Below are 16659 nucleotides of genomic sequence, written 5' to 3'. Positions count from 1 at the left end.
ACCGCCATCAAGAAAAAACATGTTTTTGAGGCTCCTTCACCTCCGAAAAGAGACGAAAGACGACAACCCACCCCGAAAAACGACAAAAAAAGGAAACGTCCCCTGATCTTTTCTTCTCTCACCATCGGTATCGGGTATCAAAGCCCCCAGGAAATGGAGCGTCCCGACGTGACCGCTCCAGATAAGTCCGGTCTCAGACGGCGTACAGGATATCCGCCGTAGCTGCTCGTGCCGAAACGCCATCACCTCATAGCGACGTAGTCAGTTTTAAGACATTATATCCCCCAATCTTTGCCCGCCCCCGTGTCCCGCGAATAGAAAGCCCATGTCAGGAGAAACAGGATTATATCCGTGACACCGGTTTGCGAGCATAGATCGTCGTGTCAAGTTCAGACAAAGCCCGTCAGCAAAAAGCATACATTGCCTCCCAAAAAAATAAAATTCCTCATCGGAGCATGTACACGCGAACAGGCCGTTATGTGTTTCATACCGTGGCGTAAAGTCATCAGGCTGCAAGAAATGTCAATTCGATCCGCCGCGGTAAGATTCGTCGCCCAAGGTTCATGAGTGGAACAAATCCCAGGCTCTCTCGCATAACCTCAAAAACTCTTCACGCTTTTGTCGTTGCGTTTCGGGGCTATCACGTCCCGCTCCGAACGGCCCTCTCCGTGTGGCAGCAGGACCGTGCCCCAGGGGAGGGCTGCTGCCTTCCTCGTACTCAGCACGAGTTCTTCGCTTGCTCATGCCTCTGCCAGCATCTAAAGGGTTGATTCCGTTTCGGGGCGACGGAGGTGTCGGGGGCTGGTGTCCAGTGTAATGAACGAGCTTGGGTAATAACTCTGGTCGTCCACCGGCTAACTCGTGCTGTACTTCCTCAGCCGATTTATACTCTCGGCCCCGCCCTGACATGGGTGGCTGTGAAGGAGCCGGCGGCGGGTGGCTAGGCGATGCTAACGGTCCATGACTTGAGCCGGGATATAAGATCTGACGGCTTGATTCCGCATGCGAAGGGAGCCCTTGTCCACCAAATACATCAGATATCGGCGGTAGGCGGTTAGCTGTTTGATTTGCTGGGATATGGTGGATATGAGATGTGCTGGAGAGATTTGAGGGCTGGTTAGCAAGATGCCGAGTTAACGGCTGAGGGTTGTGACGGCCTGTAAATGTTTGGCCCAACGGTGCGGACTGGATGACTCGCTCGTTGGCAAACTGCTCGTGGGAGGGTGCTACAATGCTCAGCCCTGGAGGGGCTTTATTCCTTCGAGACATTCCTGGAGTCTTCGCAGAGAATTGGCTGACGGGGTCCTTGTCTTTGCCGTTATCAGGACCATCACCCTTCGCGGATTGTTGTTGTAACCTAGCCTCGATGATACGGCGTTGTTGTTCTCTGACATTCATGCTCTGCTGCAGATGTTCCTTCATCACAGGATCTTGAGTGACAAAACCAGGCGACAGGCACGCTATGCCTACCTCCTGGATACCGAGTCCTTCTCTTCCTAACGCCGGGCGTGCCGTCGCAGCGCCTGACCCAGTGAGAGTGTTCTTGGACAAATCCAGCTTTCGAGGGCGATGACGAGTGGACGGTATGTCTGGAGATCCTGGTTCCTTCTTCACGAAAATTTTTGGTCCCGAACTTCCCGAAACATTTCGCGAACTATAACGCATGCAAGCGATTAGCTACCAAATTGACCAGATCGACCTGACAATGAGACTACATAAGAGAAGGATCCTGGTTTTAATTGGACCAGAAAAAATTTCCGTTATGGATTGAAGGATCGTCAAGACATAGAAGAAAATAAGACAAAATAAAAATTAGGGATCTTACGCGCTTGGTGGTGAAGACTTTGCCGCGGTCTGGGCAGCCGATCTGGTGGGACTTCGGCTGGTTGGACGTTGCGTCGCAGAGGTAGAAGCAGTGGTGTTCGGGGTGCCCGAAACCGCAGCTGAAGTGCGTGGGACGGAAGGTGATGAGGCCGGCGCAGCGGCAGTTCCAGTAGTAGTTGAGGAACTGTTACCCGCAGGAGCCAACTCAGCATAAGCCGGTCTATCGTGGGGAGCCGGGGAAGGGGCCATAGCAATCGCCGCGCTCATGATGGAGGGAAAAAAAGCTTGAGCTTTTTTTCTTTCTTACTTAATATGGTAATTCCAGGTACGGTGGGTGTTAGCTTGGAATTGAGTTTTTTTCCTGTTATTCCTTGGTTTTTGGTTGCTGATCCTCTCTTATTTTTATTCCCGGCTGAAATGGCTTGATGCGCCACGCGGGAGTCGGCAGCAAGGGAAAGGAAAAATGAGCGCAAAGTCTTGAAAGCGTTGCAGCGATGGGACTGACAAGACGCTCCAGACGTCAGCGAAATAGATTGACGAAAAGATGAGGCGCACTTTGAGCTTTGAGCCCTCCTTCACAACTGCGCTCTTGCAGGGCCTAAGTCGCAGAAGTATTGATGTTGGGCCCCGAACTATTTGTGCGAATGGCTTTGTGGCCAATAATGATCAGTTTCTCCTTTTTTTCTTGAATCTGCCCGACTCCGTATTGGTAGGGTGTTCAAACGCGCCAATGATCGATGGCTCGATCGATTTAACCTATTAATTCCTCTGATGAGCTACCTTAGCTTGCCAATCACGAATAGTACGAGGAACGAATAGGCAAGATGCGCGTCAGCTCCGAGTAAGCAGGCAATCAGTTTTGTATCGCGCGCTTTGCTCGTGAAATTCCGGGCCTTGGACCGAACGGATCAGATATGCTCTGGTGCCGAAGGGGGCTGATATGGGTTGCTGTATGGGGACTGCAAATAAGTCCGCCGTTAAAGATAAGAACCGGTCAGCCAGGTAGTCGGATGAGATCGATATTCGATTGTCGGTTCGAGAGGTGTTCCTGAAGATCGGATCCGATATGCTGGCTTGTTTCCCCTCCTTTGTTCTCTTTTCTTCGGACTTTGTAACTCTACGATTGTCTCTCGACTTGATATGATGTCTCTCAGGCCGGCTATGGATTAATGAACGCTTGAGTCTCCTTATCTTTCTTCTCGATACTACCACACCAGGATGTAAATTCCTGTCGCGCTGCGTCGGGTTCGTCGCACAATGTGGGCAACTGGCTCTCGGAGGTGAGGGATGTCTGCCGGTTCGATGAATCGGTGTATTACTATGGTTATGATATGGTATGGTATGGTATAGACAGATACCAAAAAATGTGGCTTGAATTGGAGATTCGGGAAATCGAACGAAAACAGCACGAGACTCGAGTTGATAAGTTGACGATTGTAGATGTATATACGGCCGTACCGAATTTGTTTTTTCCCCCCAAGAGAAGAATATTAAAGAACAGAAATGCAAAAAGGAAGGATTAACAGGGAGCAAAAGAAAATGTAGCGAAAGGACTCGACCAAGGACGAGTACGGAAGGTATGGGATTAAGGTAAGGCAAGGTCGAAGGGAGGGAAAAGGGTAAGAAAGGTTTCGAGGCGGAAAGAGGGGCACGCTTATGGGTCGACCTCCCATGTTATTAGCGGTTTCCTTCAGGGACATGTACCATGTGTACTAGTATGTCTGGTAGGCAGGTAGGGAAAGAGAGGGCAGACTGGGGGAGCAGGGACGACAGCTGGGCAGGGACAAGTAGCAGAGGTAGGCACGCACACAGCACGCAGCACGCAGCACGCAGTAAGTAAGTTCCAGAAGCACAGACTGGCTGCACTCCCCTACCGTTTTCCCTGTCGGTACCTAGTAATGTACTTAGCAGCAGTGTTTTAGGCCAGGATATTCTAGGAGCAGGCTAGGATGCTCCTAGGCCGTTACTTACCCTATTAGGCACACTGAGTCGTTAGCGTGCTTTAGCTGCGCTACAGATACCAGCACGGGCCCAGACGCGGCCCTCAACGCTAGTGTGCCAGGTAGACACTAGAGATTCAAATCCCTCCGAATCACGATTTATGAAAGGGGAGACGGAATGAAGAATGACACAGCTATGTGTGAGAGAAGTGTGGGTTTCGCGAAGACCTGGGGGAAGTTTGGGGACTTGATCCCTGTTCGTTGAAGAAGATCATCAATAAGTGACGAATGTGAGAAGTAGAGAAAATAAAAGTAGCATGATAGAGATGGAATATGGAACAGTGAAGATGGGATGGCTTCAATTGGTTATGATTCAATTATAGCTTCTACAAAGTGAAGTGTTTCTACGTTTCTATGGTTCTAACTTAAGTAGCTTCAGGTACAGAATCGAATACGCATAAAAACTTACAACTTACAAATGCGCCGCAACTATTCTGGTCGACTAGCCGTGTAAGTCATCCACGACCTCTTTCCTTTTTTTTTCCCTTCCCTATTAGCCACTTCCCTATTAACTACAGGCTACTAATTTGGTCGAGGTACATATGCTACATGTATGAAGGTTGACAAGAAACAAAACGGTGAATCCAAGCCAGTCACATGGTGAAACCAGCCCAGGTGGATTTCATTCGCCTTTTTTTTTTCTCTCTCTTCTCTTTTTCTCATCTGCCATCTATTACATACACGAGCTTGCGCCGCACCAATACATGGAATATCTACGGAAAAGAAAATTTGAACTCCCATCAAACTCCTCCGCAGCCTGGGCATCGGCAGCCGGTGGGTACTATAATTCCTCATTTCTTCCTGGACGGTGAAGAAAACAGAAGGCCCTTTGTGGAACTGTTTCCCTATTGGAATCGCTGGAGACGGATGGGATTTGAGCCAAGGAATGGGGCCCCCGTTGCTCTGCCTCCGTAGGTTGTTTTACATTGATGCTTAGCAACCCGCCTAAGCCAGTCCAAGGGGGTGTGCCTTTTTGCTGTCTCTCACATGATTGGTCCCCAACGCCGACTGACGAATTTCTGGAATTCCATGGCTGCAATTTTCACCAATTCGCCAATTCACCAGGCCTGCGATAGGCTCTCCAACACTCATCAAACAAGCCTCTTCCCGAGGGGGACGAAGTTGGCCAAGATTGATTCGATGATTGATGATTCGACGAGACGATGATTCGACCCTGTAGATTGACGGTACCAGAGTACTAAGAGCACCAGATTTACACAAACTATTGAAATGTGAAATGCTGGATCAACACACATCAACGCCTCGGCTCGGACACTTCAGACGATTCAATATTATCATTCGCCCAATCATGTAACACAGGTCGCCGAAGTCTCGTTAGTACATACTGGGGACGGTAGAAAGGAGTTGATTCGACGGCTGGTGTGACTGTGTCCATCCATTTGTCCATCCAGTAACCCACTCGTCCAAAAAGTTGCCGCATGGTCCACCTGTCCACCCCCTGTATACGAATGCAACCTCGATTCTCAGGTGAATTCAGGTGAAGCTACTATACCATGTATGTGTTGGTTTGCGCCTTACCATCTACGTCTCCTCATGTCTTTTTGCTAAGGAACCCTCCGCCCAAACAGGTCAAGTCTGCCATTCTCCGTCTCTCTCGCCATTCCAACTTACCCTTCTGCCCTGCTGCCCTGGAATTATGGTAAGTGGGTAGATCGGATGAAGATTTACCTCGAATTCTGCTTAACCCGAAAAGGATACCGTCCGTATGGAAGCTTTTCTCCTGCCTTAGCGCTGCCACCTGCATATGTATAATACAAGACCTACCGATCATCGAGTTCCCTTAAATGTAAAAAATCTTCCCATAAAGAGTAACCTCCTTTTGGCTGCTTCACCGTACTTATTAGCTGTCTCAGTTATACATGACCAACATGTTTATCGGTTTGGCGATGTCGGTAGTAATATTATAGGTCTATTATCCACCACCGACCTCTTATGTGTTTCAGCCGCGGTATCTGACTGCAAAGGAATAAAGGAATCGATGGCGGGATTACGGCCTGAAGTCCCGTGTCTGCGCATCGACTTCGAAGAACGGTGGTCTGTGAGCATATCAAGGTCTTCTAAGCCGGCCAGGATAGCGGATCGCCGTCATGGGTATCAATGTACACAGATACTTGGCCCTTCGTATCGACCAACGTAGATCCCGTACACGTATGAGGACAAGAGGGGCGAGGGGTCTTGTCTGAAATTCCCCTGTTGATCGCCTCTGTGAATCGTGATTTTACAGCGCAATACATAAGGCGGGAAGTCCCCTGTCCGCGAACGGCTCTGTTGGGACCTAGTAATGTGGTATATTTAATCGATCAGCAAGCAACTTCGTCATCATTTCCATTGGGCGCAGCCTAGTATGACAACGTGGAAATGATGAACAGCAGACGTTGCTCCCTGCTCCTCCTCTCGCACAATCACAGATATTATCATACAGTCATATGCGAATCTCTCCGTCTCCATGAAGCAAACGAATTGCCGATGGTTGGGTTAGCATGGCCTATGGCTTCGCTTCAGGTGTGTGTAAGCGCCTTGCAAGTGAAACGCGAACCCTTGGCTCGTGTCCAACCCAAATTGGGAACCCTTGCGCGGTGACGACAAGGAAGGCTCCGCTAACACGTAGTGGTGTATTTTATATTATTCATCCTCCTCCTTCGTGCCGTCGAGAAGAAAAAAGAAGGAAAAAAACTGCGCTACGAGAGTAGATGTCTCAGATTTGTCGACTCGGCAGGTGAGATCTTATCATCGCGACGCTATTGGTAATGTGCAGCAATGCAATGCGGTAGAATAGATTATGAAGGGGGACCTTATGATTGTTCTGCATTCCTCCTTTCATTAACGACTGCAGCGAGGGCTGGCCAGATCTCATTAGATCGCTGAATCTGGAGAAGTCTACAGATTCGTGGGGGCATTTCAAGCCCATCCCGCATTACGAGATGCAAACCTCTTCATAATAGAAATGGCTATGCTTGCGATCCAGGTGGGCTAAGACAATAAATATATTTTACCGTAGTTTTCTGCTATATCGGGTATGGCCCCATGCCATTTGCCGCGCGGCAATGGGAGAATCAGAATAGTGTCACCGTTCCTCGGCCATTATTCGACCTAACATATATATAAAAAGACACCGAAATCATGTTATGCGATTCGAGAAACAGGTCATTTCCCTTGCGTCGACCGATGCCGTCATCCATCAACAAGGAAATATAATCCGCGTCGACTATACGTTCAAGATCTAACAATCTATCTGAGTAGTAGCCTGAATAGGAGTATACCTACTTACAATACCGCGCTTATAAACCCCCGAAAGCTGAATGCGCAAATTTCCACGCTAAACCACACCCGAAGCCAGATTACCGTAGGATCTCGTCCGCTAAATTAACGAGCAGACGTTGAGAACACTAAGCGGGTCCACACTCACGGTCCTCACCCTTCCTTCTAGAAGGTCGAGAGCAAGTAAAAAAAAAAAAAAAAAAACCCTTAGCTGAAAGCGGCAATGTAGACGAAACGAGCGATAACTTCGTATTTTGTCCGAACGGCGCGCATGTACGCACATATGTACGTAGGTATGTAAGTGCTTATGCGGCGCTCCTCCTCGTGATAACTTATTTTCCTACGAAGGCCCGCCTCCGCGGCGCCGATGTTCCGTTTCCCTACGGGCCTCCCCTTTGGGCCTCCCCTTTCTTCGAGTGCCGAATCTTGAGACGGTAGTGCGAATCCTACTGATATCATGTGTGTGTTAAGAGTCGTAGAAGATGGGGGCCGTTGGAAGCAAAAGCTACCTCGACGCCTCGTGGCTGCAGCATAATATGTTTATTTATGCCGCAGACAGATGAGATGGTGCTGATACCTAGGTTTCTTGCAACAACGATGAATCTTAGCTTACTATAATGGACGCGAGATAGCAACGCCTCGGTGTTAATTTCTGTTGATCGTTCTCTGTTATCCATGACTTATATCGGTACAAAGCTACTGAAGCCACAAAGCTCCTGCGCAAGGCTGTTGTCTTGATCCAGTGTGTTGATAGATATAGGTATACCTTATATAATGGTACCTGTGTACATCGTATTATTTCTAGGCATTGCTTTGATCTTGAACGTAGCCCCTTTTCATATTCGTATTAAGAGGGTATCACAGCCAGCTTACACGAGCACTGGATAATGTCCAAGACAATGTATCTAAAGTCACTTGATCACGACGAAGGACATACGTATCTCGGCTTCACGTGCTTTACTTACCTACCTACTTTATCTATCATCATGTTATACGTAGAGTAACATATTGCTAAACCTCCACGTATCATCAACCAATAACCAGCCAACTCACGATTTGCAGAGGACTTCTCTAAATTTTGCATACAGGTTTTTTATATACATTCTTGCCCAACCTGAGCACTATGCTTTACAGGAAGCAGTAAGGTATCTTATCAAACATCTATGTAACCTCTCCCCCTTCACACGATGCTATAATGCCATGCAAATGCAATATGTAAGTTTCGAACTGATATGAGCCCTCCGGCGCCAACACCGAGAATATCCAAATGCGCCCAAGTTGCCTTTTCGCCAGTTCGTTCGTTCGGTTGCCCGTATCATCTTCATCTTATCTTCAGTCTTCCCCCTCCTGGTGATAATCCAATCTAAACCGACTCAACTTAAAAGTATGATCGAATACCACGAAATCAAGGCATTTAGTTTCATGACGAACCACCTCACTTAGAATCAAGCCTCCGCCCCCTCCCCTCCTAACCCGATACCCTTCCTCCTCCCTCTCACCACAGCAAGCAGCGCCCTACCCACCGCCTCCAAATCACCCAACATGGTGATGTGTCCCCTATCCGTGCTCACCCGCCCCTCCTTCACCAGCTCGTAGCCCTCGGGCAGCATCGCCTCCCTAGCCAGCACCACGCCGTCCCCGCTGCGGAACATCAGGTCGTCGTACGCGTCCGCGCACGCGATCTGCTCGCGGGACGTCACGCTGACCGCCCACACCGTCGGCACCTCCTTACCGTAGATGACGGCGAGCGGGGGATACCTGTTCGCCAGCGTGTGCTCGGGCCGGTGCTTGGTCTCCTCGCGGAACCGCTTGGTATCGGCCAGCACGCGCGTCAGGTACGCGAAGTTGGCGGACCGCGATCCCGCGTCCGTGTCCGTCTGCTGCTGAGCGTCGCCTTGCGAGGAGCCCATCTGCGGCGCCAAGGTCCTGTCGGTAGCGATATCGGCCTTGCGCGTCGCTTCGGTGACGATGTTGCGCGTGGGCGATCGGGACTCGCTCGCCGCGCTGTTGCCCCGGCTTCGGAGCGGCGCGGGAAGTCTTTCGGAGAGCTCTCGGAGAGAGGCCAGGGCGCTCGAGCGAGATTTAAAGGAGGGCAGGCAGGGCTCGATACACGGACTCCAGCAGTACTTGACCCACTCCTGGGGGTCGTAGAAGTCTACCGGATATTGCTCTCCCGTGTTTTTGTTAATAAAGCAGAAGCCGTCTTCGGGTAAGAACACGAATGTTGTTCTTAGCGAGAAATTGACTTGCGCCGTTAGAACCTTTTCGTTAAAGAGAACGGCGTCTCCGTTTCGAATCGGCCCTAGGATATTTATACATCGTTGCGGAGTACCGGCATATATCACCCCAGAAAACAGTTCTGGACGTTGATTCACGGCGTGGCGTGTGATGAGGCCCCCAAGACTATGAGCGATTACCATAGCCCCCTTATTGTCGAGTGGATCCTGTCCTTGGTTTGAGGGCAGATGTTCGAGAAACTTGATAAGTCTACGTGAGAGTAAATGAGGACTTAGCCGCCAGTCGTAACCATAATCCCATATCCTAAGCTTTCCGGTCCGGGCGTTCTCACATTCTCTAAGTCTTTTAAAGAGACGTTTCGATATATCGACGGGACCAATATTCTTAAGCATCCCAGAAGCATAGATGGTTTCCTCCATCCTCTCCTCATCCTCTGGATTCGGGCCTACTTCCAGGTTGACTTTTCGAATGTTTAATCCAAGCTTCACGGGTACCCATACTTGTCGATTAGTTCGGGTCGATCTCAACACGGAACCGCGATACCCGCCCATGATGACGATATCGCCTGTTAATAATTCCAACGCGCGGTCCAGATCGGACAAATTGTCATCCCTTGGTGTCGGCGAACTGACTTCAAATATAGTTGACGTACGCGCTCCTCCCGATAAGGATTGGTCAGACTGATCAGGTCCCAGCAGCGGGTTTTTCTTGAGTGGTGCTGGGATAATGTTCGGTAGTTGAGGTAATTTGAAAGTCGGTCTATCCCAACTGTCTGTGATAGCCTTGAGTCTACTATTCGTCTGCTCTCGAATATCCTTCCACCTATCGTCGTCACCGAGAGATGATACCCTTGACAGTGAATGATAAAGCATAGATTCATCAGATGTGGACCTCCTTATAGCTCGTGGACGGATAGGCGGCCGAGATAGTGAAGAGCTCTCAGCATTAGGGATAGATAATGCTACGAGCGATTGTCTGTTAGGCGGCGGCGGTAACTTGCTCCTAGAAATCGGGCCTGGTTCATCAACAAGGAATGGCGGGAATTGCTTTGGCTCAGATGCACTATCATTGGAAAGGGAAGACCTTTTTGCATCTAGACTCGGGCTCTTTGCTGAAGATGGCCCGGAGAAAAATGACTGCAAGGATATAGATGGCATCGACGGCATCGATGGTAAAGCTTCTTTAATCCTCTTTAATGCATCAGCCCCGCCGGACGAAGACCGACGGTGCTTATCCTGTCTAAACACAGTTGACAATACGGGCTTCGGACTACCTGATTCATTCTGCACGACCATCTGCTTCGGTCCTGATTGCCATGGCGACGGGAATCTGTAAACCGATGAATGGCTCGAAGGGAGTTGGCCCAAGGAAAGGCCTCTGGCTTGACGTGTTGATGCCTTGTTCATGGCCACCTGGTGCAACGTCTCGCTCGATTGACCCATCATCGGCGAAGGCTCCGGATCTGGAGTCGCAGTCCCCTCGATGACACTGAATAAGCCTCCACCTGTTACTCGTTCCATCGCCGCAGCTTTTTCCGCTGCGGGTGTCTTCGGCAGCGTGAGCCTCGTCGCCACAGGGCTCAACGCCGGCTGAATAATAGACTGAGCATCATCTTGGTCGATATACAGCTGCTCCTCGTCCGCTGCGCCGTCTGACGTTGGAGACGGCTCTCCGTCCGAGGCTACCAAGCTCGGCGGCTCAATAATGCTTGGCAGGGGCACCCCCTGAGATCGTGTGGTTGTTTTCGCCATGTTGCCCAATCAAATAAGTCGATGTCATTGAATGTTGCGCTTTTCGATTATATTTGAATTATCCACCTGGATACTGTTGATAAAATTTCCTTGGCAGCTCATTTGGTAAATATTTTGGAATTAATAGTCTCTGGAGCAAGTGAAATCGCAAACCGGAAGCTCCGGGGAGGAATTTGTGCAGGCTTTCATATGAAAGCAATTAGTTTAAGTAGCTGAGCTCGTGACTCGGCAGCATTGGGACTACTTGGGACAGGCGAGTGAGAGAAGCCGACGCTAATTGTGGGCAGAAGTGGGTTTATCATATGTAATTCACCAACGCTATCGAAGGCGGCAGGCTCAAATGTTGGATGGTATGTAGATAGCTGTCGAGTTGTCGAGTTGTCTCTGCTGCTTTAGGCCTTTGTTAAGACTGGAACGAACCGGACTTGGCTGTCATCGAATACCTTACATACCTAAGTACCTTACGTTAGGCAACACAATAAATTGACCTAACTTACATATCCTTATGGATATAAGTGTAATTGAATGGTTCCCAGTGGCAATGAGGGATCAACGAAGGAAAATGATTTGAGGAAATTGGCAGGAGGCCGAAAGTCTGGACCCATCTTACTTACAAACCTTGGAATTACCAGGTTCATTCATGTACCTGCCACTAATTATAATTCTTGAACCTTATCAATATAGCGATATACAGCAGTAGTAGCACCCGCGAAGCCACGTACTCTCCTGCCGTAAATCTATGTCCGCCCGATCAGTCCCTTCTTTACCCGGACCATCTCACCGTTCGGGAGTAGCTGCTCAGCGTTCGGTAGAAGGATGCGGCGGGTAAGTACAACCTTGGGAGTTTGTCATCTTTTAATGGGCATGTGCGATAAAAAAGGAAATGTTACTGGCGAATCGGGGCGGTGAAGTATATAACCTTTTAAAAGTACATGTAGCGTATAAGATAGGGTTTTGTTTGGCTTCATGTAATCCAATTGCACAGACTCATATGTATCGTTTGTTAAACAAACATTCCGTTTGGATTGCACTGCAATACGAATTTATTTTGTGTTGAGGTTGGGTCGATTTTATTATTACTATTGTAGAGGAGCGGTCGAAGAATAATGCCAAAATGATCAATGAGATTCGGATCCAGAGACAGCCGCTTGGATGGATCGGCCTATTATTGGGCGCCATTGGATGATTAATGCACGTTGACGAAATCTATCTATCTTCAACAGGCCGGGATGTTAGGTTGACCGCTACTGCAAGACGCACACTCAGCTCCCGCCCCAAACCGCGATCCTGCCATCTCGTCCAATCGGCAGGCTGCATTTAGAATTCGTTTATTCCGAATTTGCAATATCTTCTTATCGTAACACATGAGTAGAGTATGATAGTACGTACGTATCTGCTGTTCGATTGAAACCCCTCAAGATGCAAATTATGACGGGTACTCGGTACTGAGGCTTGAGTCAATTTCCTTGATCTTTTCAACAGACTTCTTATATCCGGGTTGCGCCTCAAGTCTGTCGATGTACGCAAAAAGCTTGGGGAACAATTTCTTGGGGCCACCTGCTTCCCACGTTCCGAATGTCTCAAATTTATCCTTGGCCGCAATCAATGCGAAGCTGATAAGCACATCCGCAGAGGTAAGATCCGGGCCGCATAGGTAATCGCCTCCAGATGTCTCTAGTTGCTGCTCTAGGAAGCCCAGCTGAGCCTTTGCGTTTGGAAGAACCAGGCGGCTGAAGAGTTGGTTGACGACCAAGGATGTTATCGGACGAATGAAGAACGGGACCTGAGGACTTTTAAGTGCGCCTAACACGATTGACATAACGAGCATCGGCATCAGAGAACCCTCGACATAATGCAAAATGTATTGCCATCGCATCCACTGTTCAGTTTCGCCGCCGACTTTTCCTTCCTGGCCTTCCTTCCAGCGCTTAGGCATCATCGTGGTTCCTTGACCAAAGTGTTCGCACAGGTATTGAACTATGAATCCACTTTCGGCCAAAACCATTGGCTCCGTAGACCCCGGAGGTGTGATAGAGATCACAGGTGACTTGCCTAGCGGATGGATCTTCTTCAGCTCCGGCGGGGCAAGCATGTTGACCCGATGAAACGTTTCGAGCTCATAGGGCAGCTTGAGTTCTTCGAGGAGCCAAAGGATGTTTTGAGCGCGAGACTGCTCTAGCCTGTCTGATAGTTAGAATTACTATGATAAGCAGTCGACGCTGACAAGAAACATGAGCGTACCAATAGAGCTTAACCTTCGACTGTTCTTCAGTAGCCATGATTGATGATGCTTAAACGATGTTATGTTGAGAAACGAGATGCTGATTCGGAGAGGATTAAATATCTTTTCATCTAGTAATCTAAGCTGAGGCTGCAGACGGAAGTATTATTTAACGTAAGACTAGGACGGTCATATGTGTAAGATAAATTACCGTGTAATCCACTGATGCTAGCGAAGATGATCCTCTTTTCCTTGAGCCTTGTCAAGCCTTTTAAACTTCTCTGCAATAGCTTTGTCTACCTAGTACTAGCATGAGCCTCTCAGTTGCCGAGGTATTATCGCGTCACGCTAACACACTGTGGATTTGTAAAATGCATCATAGATTTGTCTAGGCATTGATAGGAAACATTTAGATTGAGAGAGAGTATTGGTAGGTAGCCAAAAGCACTTGAGCAAGACATTGTGGCACAATGCATATTCGTGGTACAGATACGTCCGTATATGCATCGTTCGATTGCTCCTCGCTATACGATTCATGCATATCAATATGGTTTATTCAAAGGATACCTATAGCCAACTCGGAACCTTGAATTGGTGTTCTTACGTCAGCGGCACAAAAGCCAGCCAAGCCACACTGTGGCTGAACCCCCCACGTTCTGAAGCCTCAGCCCGTGCGGAACGTCTACACTTAATTGCTTAATTGAAGCTACCCGAATCATTCGCGATTAATTGCAAGATTGCTTGAAACCAATCCTCTAAATAACCTCTCAAAGTGCGCGGCTGCTGCCAAGATCTTTCAAGATGGCTGGCGCAGAACATTACCGTAAGTCTGCTTCCGAGATCCCAATTGCGACAATTGGCAAGTAAGAAAGCTAACAATGGTGATAGGCCTGGCGGCGGATCCGGCCATCCAGAAGCTGGGAAGTGCGTTCACCCGATTCCTCCTCCCTGTCGCATGCGATTACCGTGCCGGGACGAGCGATGCGTAGTAATTCCGGGAGGTAAACCGTCGCTGACTTCCATGTTCAATAGCTATGACCTCGAACCGTCACAAGTACTTCCGATGGACCCCGAGAACCGCTCGTCTCACGTTTGTCTACGCAGTCGTTGTACCCGCTATCCTCGGAACTATTGCCTACAATACAGACGTGAGTAATTCGATATATCGCTGGCTTGGAGGTGGTCCTGGAAGAGCTTCTGACGCGAATCTTAATATATAGGGAAAATTCGATATCCGAGCGAAGAGGAAGGGAGACCTGATTTCCGAATACTAAGAATAGTCTCGAAATCGGGAACGCATGAATGACTGTACATAGGGCTAGGTGCATCACAACAATGAAACAAGAGCTTTGGTCAAAATTACTCTTCCGCGTCTACTGCCCCAAAAATTAGATGCCGTGGAAGAAATATTGCTACATATCAAGAGATGACAATTCAAGTTAGTTACTCTTACGACGTTAGACTAGTACCTGCTTTGTGGTGTGTGTGCTCATTACCCATGATTGGTGAAATGTATATCTTAATATCAGCCGTGATATTCCCAAGCGGATATCTATATGCACTGGTGTTAAGACGATTATAATAGAGAGGCATCTATGGAAGAAAACCGTATGGATTGGATGCTTTACTTCCTCGTCTAGCTGTATTGTATTAAGGTTTATATATCACCTATTGGTTTAAGAGCCTCGATTACTTTGATCAGGCTCTTTGTTTTAGGTTCACAAAACAAAACAAAATCTACATTGTTTAATAGATATAATAGAAATTTGTATATAATACAAATATTCCCATTTGCTGGGCGTTTCGTTAATGTGACCCCAGTAGAGTCTCCGTTCAAAGAATTGTAACAAATTTTTGTAACCTCAGTCCATGCAACCTAACCGCCGAAATCCCAATGCAAAGTCCGAATAGTGCATATTACAAGTATAGAAACCCAGAAACAATATACAGGCAACTGCAGGGGTATCTAATGCAATACTTTTGTTGAATACCTAGATAGATACCATTCAGGTATCGAAATGCATTTGACATCCTAGCCCAGAGAGAGTAATCTGGTTGCAAGTCAAGTTAGTAATCATCATGGAACTAATCACAGACAGGAAACTATATCGATACAATTTGTAAGGTTGGTTAAAATTGATAACTCACTTTGTTATTTGTCCACATGAAAGCATCTATACCATACTGCGTTTCCCCCCTCACCTTCAGGTCCAATTGGCCTCACACCGATCCTCGTGTAGTCTGCAGGACACGTCATCGTATATAGCACCATCATACATCAATATCGTCTTCCTCCTCTACCGCGTCCAACCGGCGGCGGATCAGGTAATCGCTCTCCTCTTCTCCACTCGCCCGATGGTATGCTACCACGGTTGAACCCATCATATCCCCTACCACTATTTCTTGGTCTTGCAGGCCGGCCCTGTCCATTCTCACTTCCTCCGAACGAACCGCTAAGCGGTCGAGTTCTCGACTCGCCAAGCCCGTTCTTAGCGCTAGACACTGGAGCAACGGCTCCATTAGGTAGCGGAGGGAGGACGGCGCAGGATATGAAGTCGCCGACAACAAACCTGGCGTCCGCTAGGGTCTTCTCGCCCTCGGCCTCAGCCTCCTTCTCGGCCTCAATGTCGTCGGGGTCTAGGCCTTTACCTCCGTCACCTATTATTACGCTGCCTAGGTCTTTGACAGCGTAACGAGCTGTCGTGTGACCAGCGGCGTTGTTGCGGGTGTCTGGGAAGATGAGGCGGAAGGCTACCCGAGTGCCTACCGCCGGGTCGGGGAGAAGGTGCGGTTTCGCGGCGGCAATGTTAAAGACAAGCTCGGTTAGGGTGACGTCGGGCCAAGCATGTATAGTTATGTGTGGTGGGAATGGTCCATTAGTGAACTCGTCCGGTCTAGAGTGAGGCTTGCATAAGCTACGAATGGACTGTGAAATATCTTGGGAGGGCCATTGTGCTTACCTGTGAAATGCACCTGTTCGGTAGAAAAGCCGCAGCATAAACGGCGGAGTTGTGTGACGATCCATGGCGATGTTGGTGTGGTATCAATTCCCCCTAAGCTGTAACCCTAAGAACCTTGGAAGGACACCTTCGTAGGGACGAGCCAATCTTCGCTCTCAATTCATGTTGTTGCTACGGGAAGAGGTCGGCTAGCAGAAAAGGTCGGAATGTTAATATATCAGGGGGCTAAATTTAGATCTTCGGTCGTCGAGGCTTCCGAGCCGTGGTAAAAGGAGGCCCAAATCTTTGAGCAGGAGCAGGCGGAGGCGCGAGCTCGGGGAAGCTTCAACGATAAGATTTCAGTATAACCAAACACAATCTCTAGGGGCACTTAAATAAATAAAGTT

General features: G+C 48.6%; 5 protein-coding genes across 5 annotated transcripts; 1 reads left to right on the top strand and 4 right to left on the bottom strand.

The window, feature by feature from the left end:
* Positions 1–402: 402 nt before the first annotated feature.
* On the bottom strand, positions 403–2229 carry F4807DRAFT_362789 (uncharacterized protein). Its single transcript, XM_047995588.1, has 2 exons — positions 1826–2229; positions 403–1654 (listed from the first exon to the last, which is right to left on the bottom strand). Exons 1-2 carry the CDS (start codon positions 2089–2091, stop codon positions 562–564), a joined length of 1359 nt encoding a protein of 452 aa, XP_047856732.1. The 5' UTR covers positions 2092–2229; the 3' UTR covers positions 403–561.
* Positions 2230–8140: 5911 nt separating this feature from the next.
* Positions 8141–11779, bottom strand: F4807DRAFT_415118 (uncharacterized protein). The gene is made up of 2 exons (XM_047997017.1): positions 11545–11779; positions 8141–11482 (listed from the first exon to the last, which is right to left on the bottom strand). The coding sequence occupies exon 2, from the start codon at positions 11090–11092 to the stop codon at positions 8549–8551; it is 2544 nt and encodes an 847-aa protein (XP_047856731.1). The 5' UTR covers positions 11093–11482; positions 11545–11779; the 3' UTR covers positions 8141–8548.
* Positions 11780–12106: 327 nt separating this feature from the next.
* Positions 12107–14021, bottom strand: F4807DRAFT_415115 (glutathione S-transferase). Its single transcript, XM_047997016.1, has 2 exons — positions 13334–14021; positions 12107–13272 (listed from the first exon to the last, which is right to left on the bottom strand). The coding sequence occupies exons 1-2, from the start codon at positions 13369–13371 to the stop codon at positions 12519–12521; spliced, it is 792 nt and encodes a 263-aa protein (XP_047856730.1). The 5' UTR covers positions 13372–14021; the 3' UTR covers positions 12107–12518.
* F4807DRAFT_415114 (NADH:ubiquinone oxidoreductase 6.6kD subunit) lies at positions 14022–14969 on the top strand. Its single transcript, XM_047997015.1, has 4 exons — positions 14022–14136; positions 14202–14237; positions 14346–14461; positions 14534–14969. The coding sequence occupies exons 1-4, from the start codon at positions 14115–14117 to the stop codon at positions 14585–14587; spliced, it is 228 nt and encodes a 75-aa protein (XP_047856729.1). The 5' UTR covers positions 14022–14114; the 3' UTR covers positions 14588–14969.
* Positions 14970–15049: 80 nt separating this feature from the next.
* Positions 15050–16609, bottom strand: F4807DRAFT_415109 (Sin3 associated polypeptide p18-domain-containing protein). Its single transcript, XM_047997014.1, has 2 exons — positions 16274–16609; positions 15050–16207 (listed from the first exon to the last, which is right to left on the bottom strand). Exons 1-2 carry the CDS (start codon positions 16336–16338, stop codon positions 15592–15594), a joined length of 681 nt encoding a protein of 226 aa, XP_047856728.1. The 5' UTR covers positions 16339–16609; the 3' UTR covers positions 15050–15591.
* Between the last annotated feature and the right edge of the window lie 50 nt (positions 16610–16659).

This window comes from Annulohypoxylon truncatum (assembly GCF_022578515.1).
Source record: "Annulohypoxylon truncatum strain CBS 140777 unplaced genomic scaffold F4807scaffold_7, whole genome shotgun sequence".
NCBI classification, from domain to species: Eukaryota; Fungi; Ascomycota; class Sordariomycetes; order Xylariales; family Hypoxylaceae; genus Annulohypoxylon; species Annulohypoxylon truncatum.
This window is presented reverse-complemented; position numbering and strand designations above follow the sequence as displayed.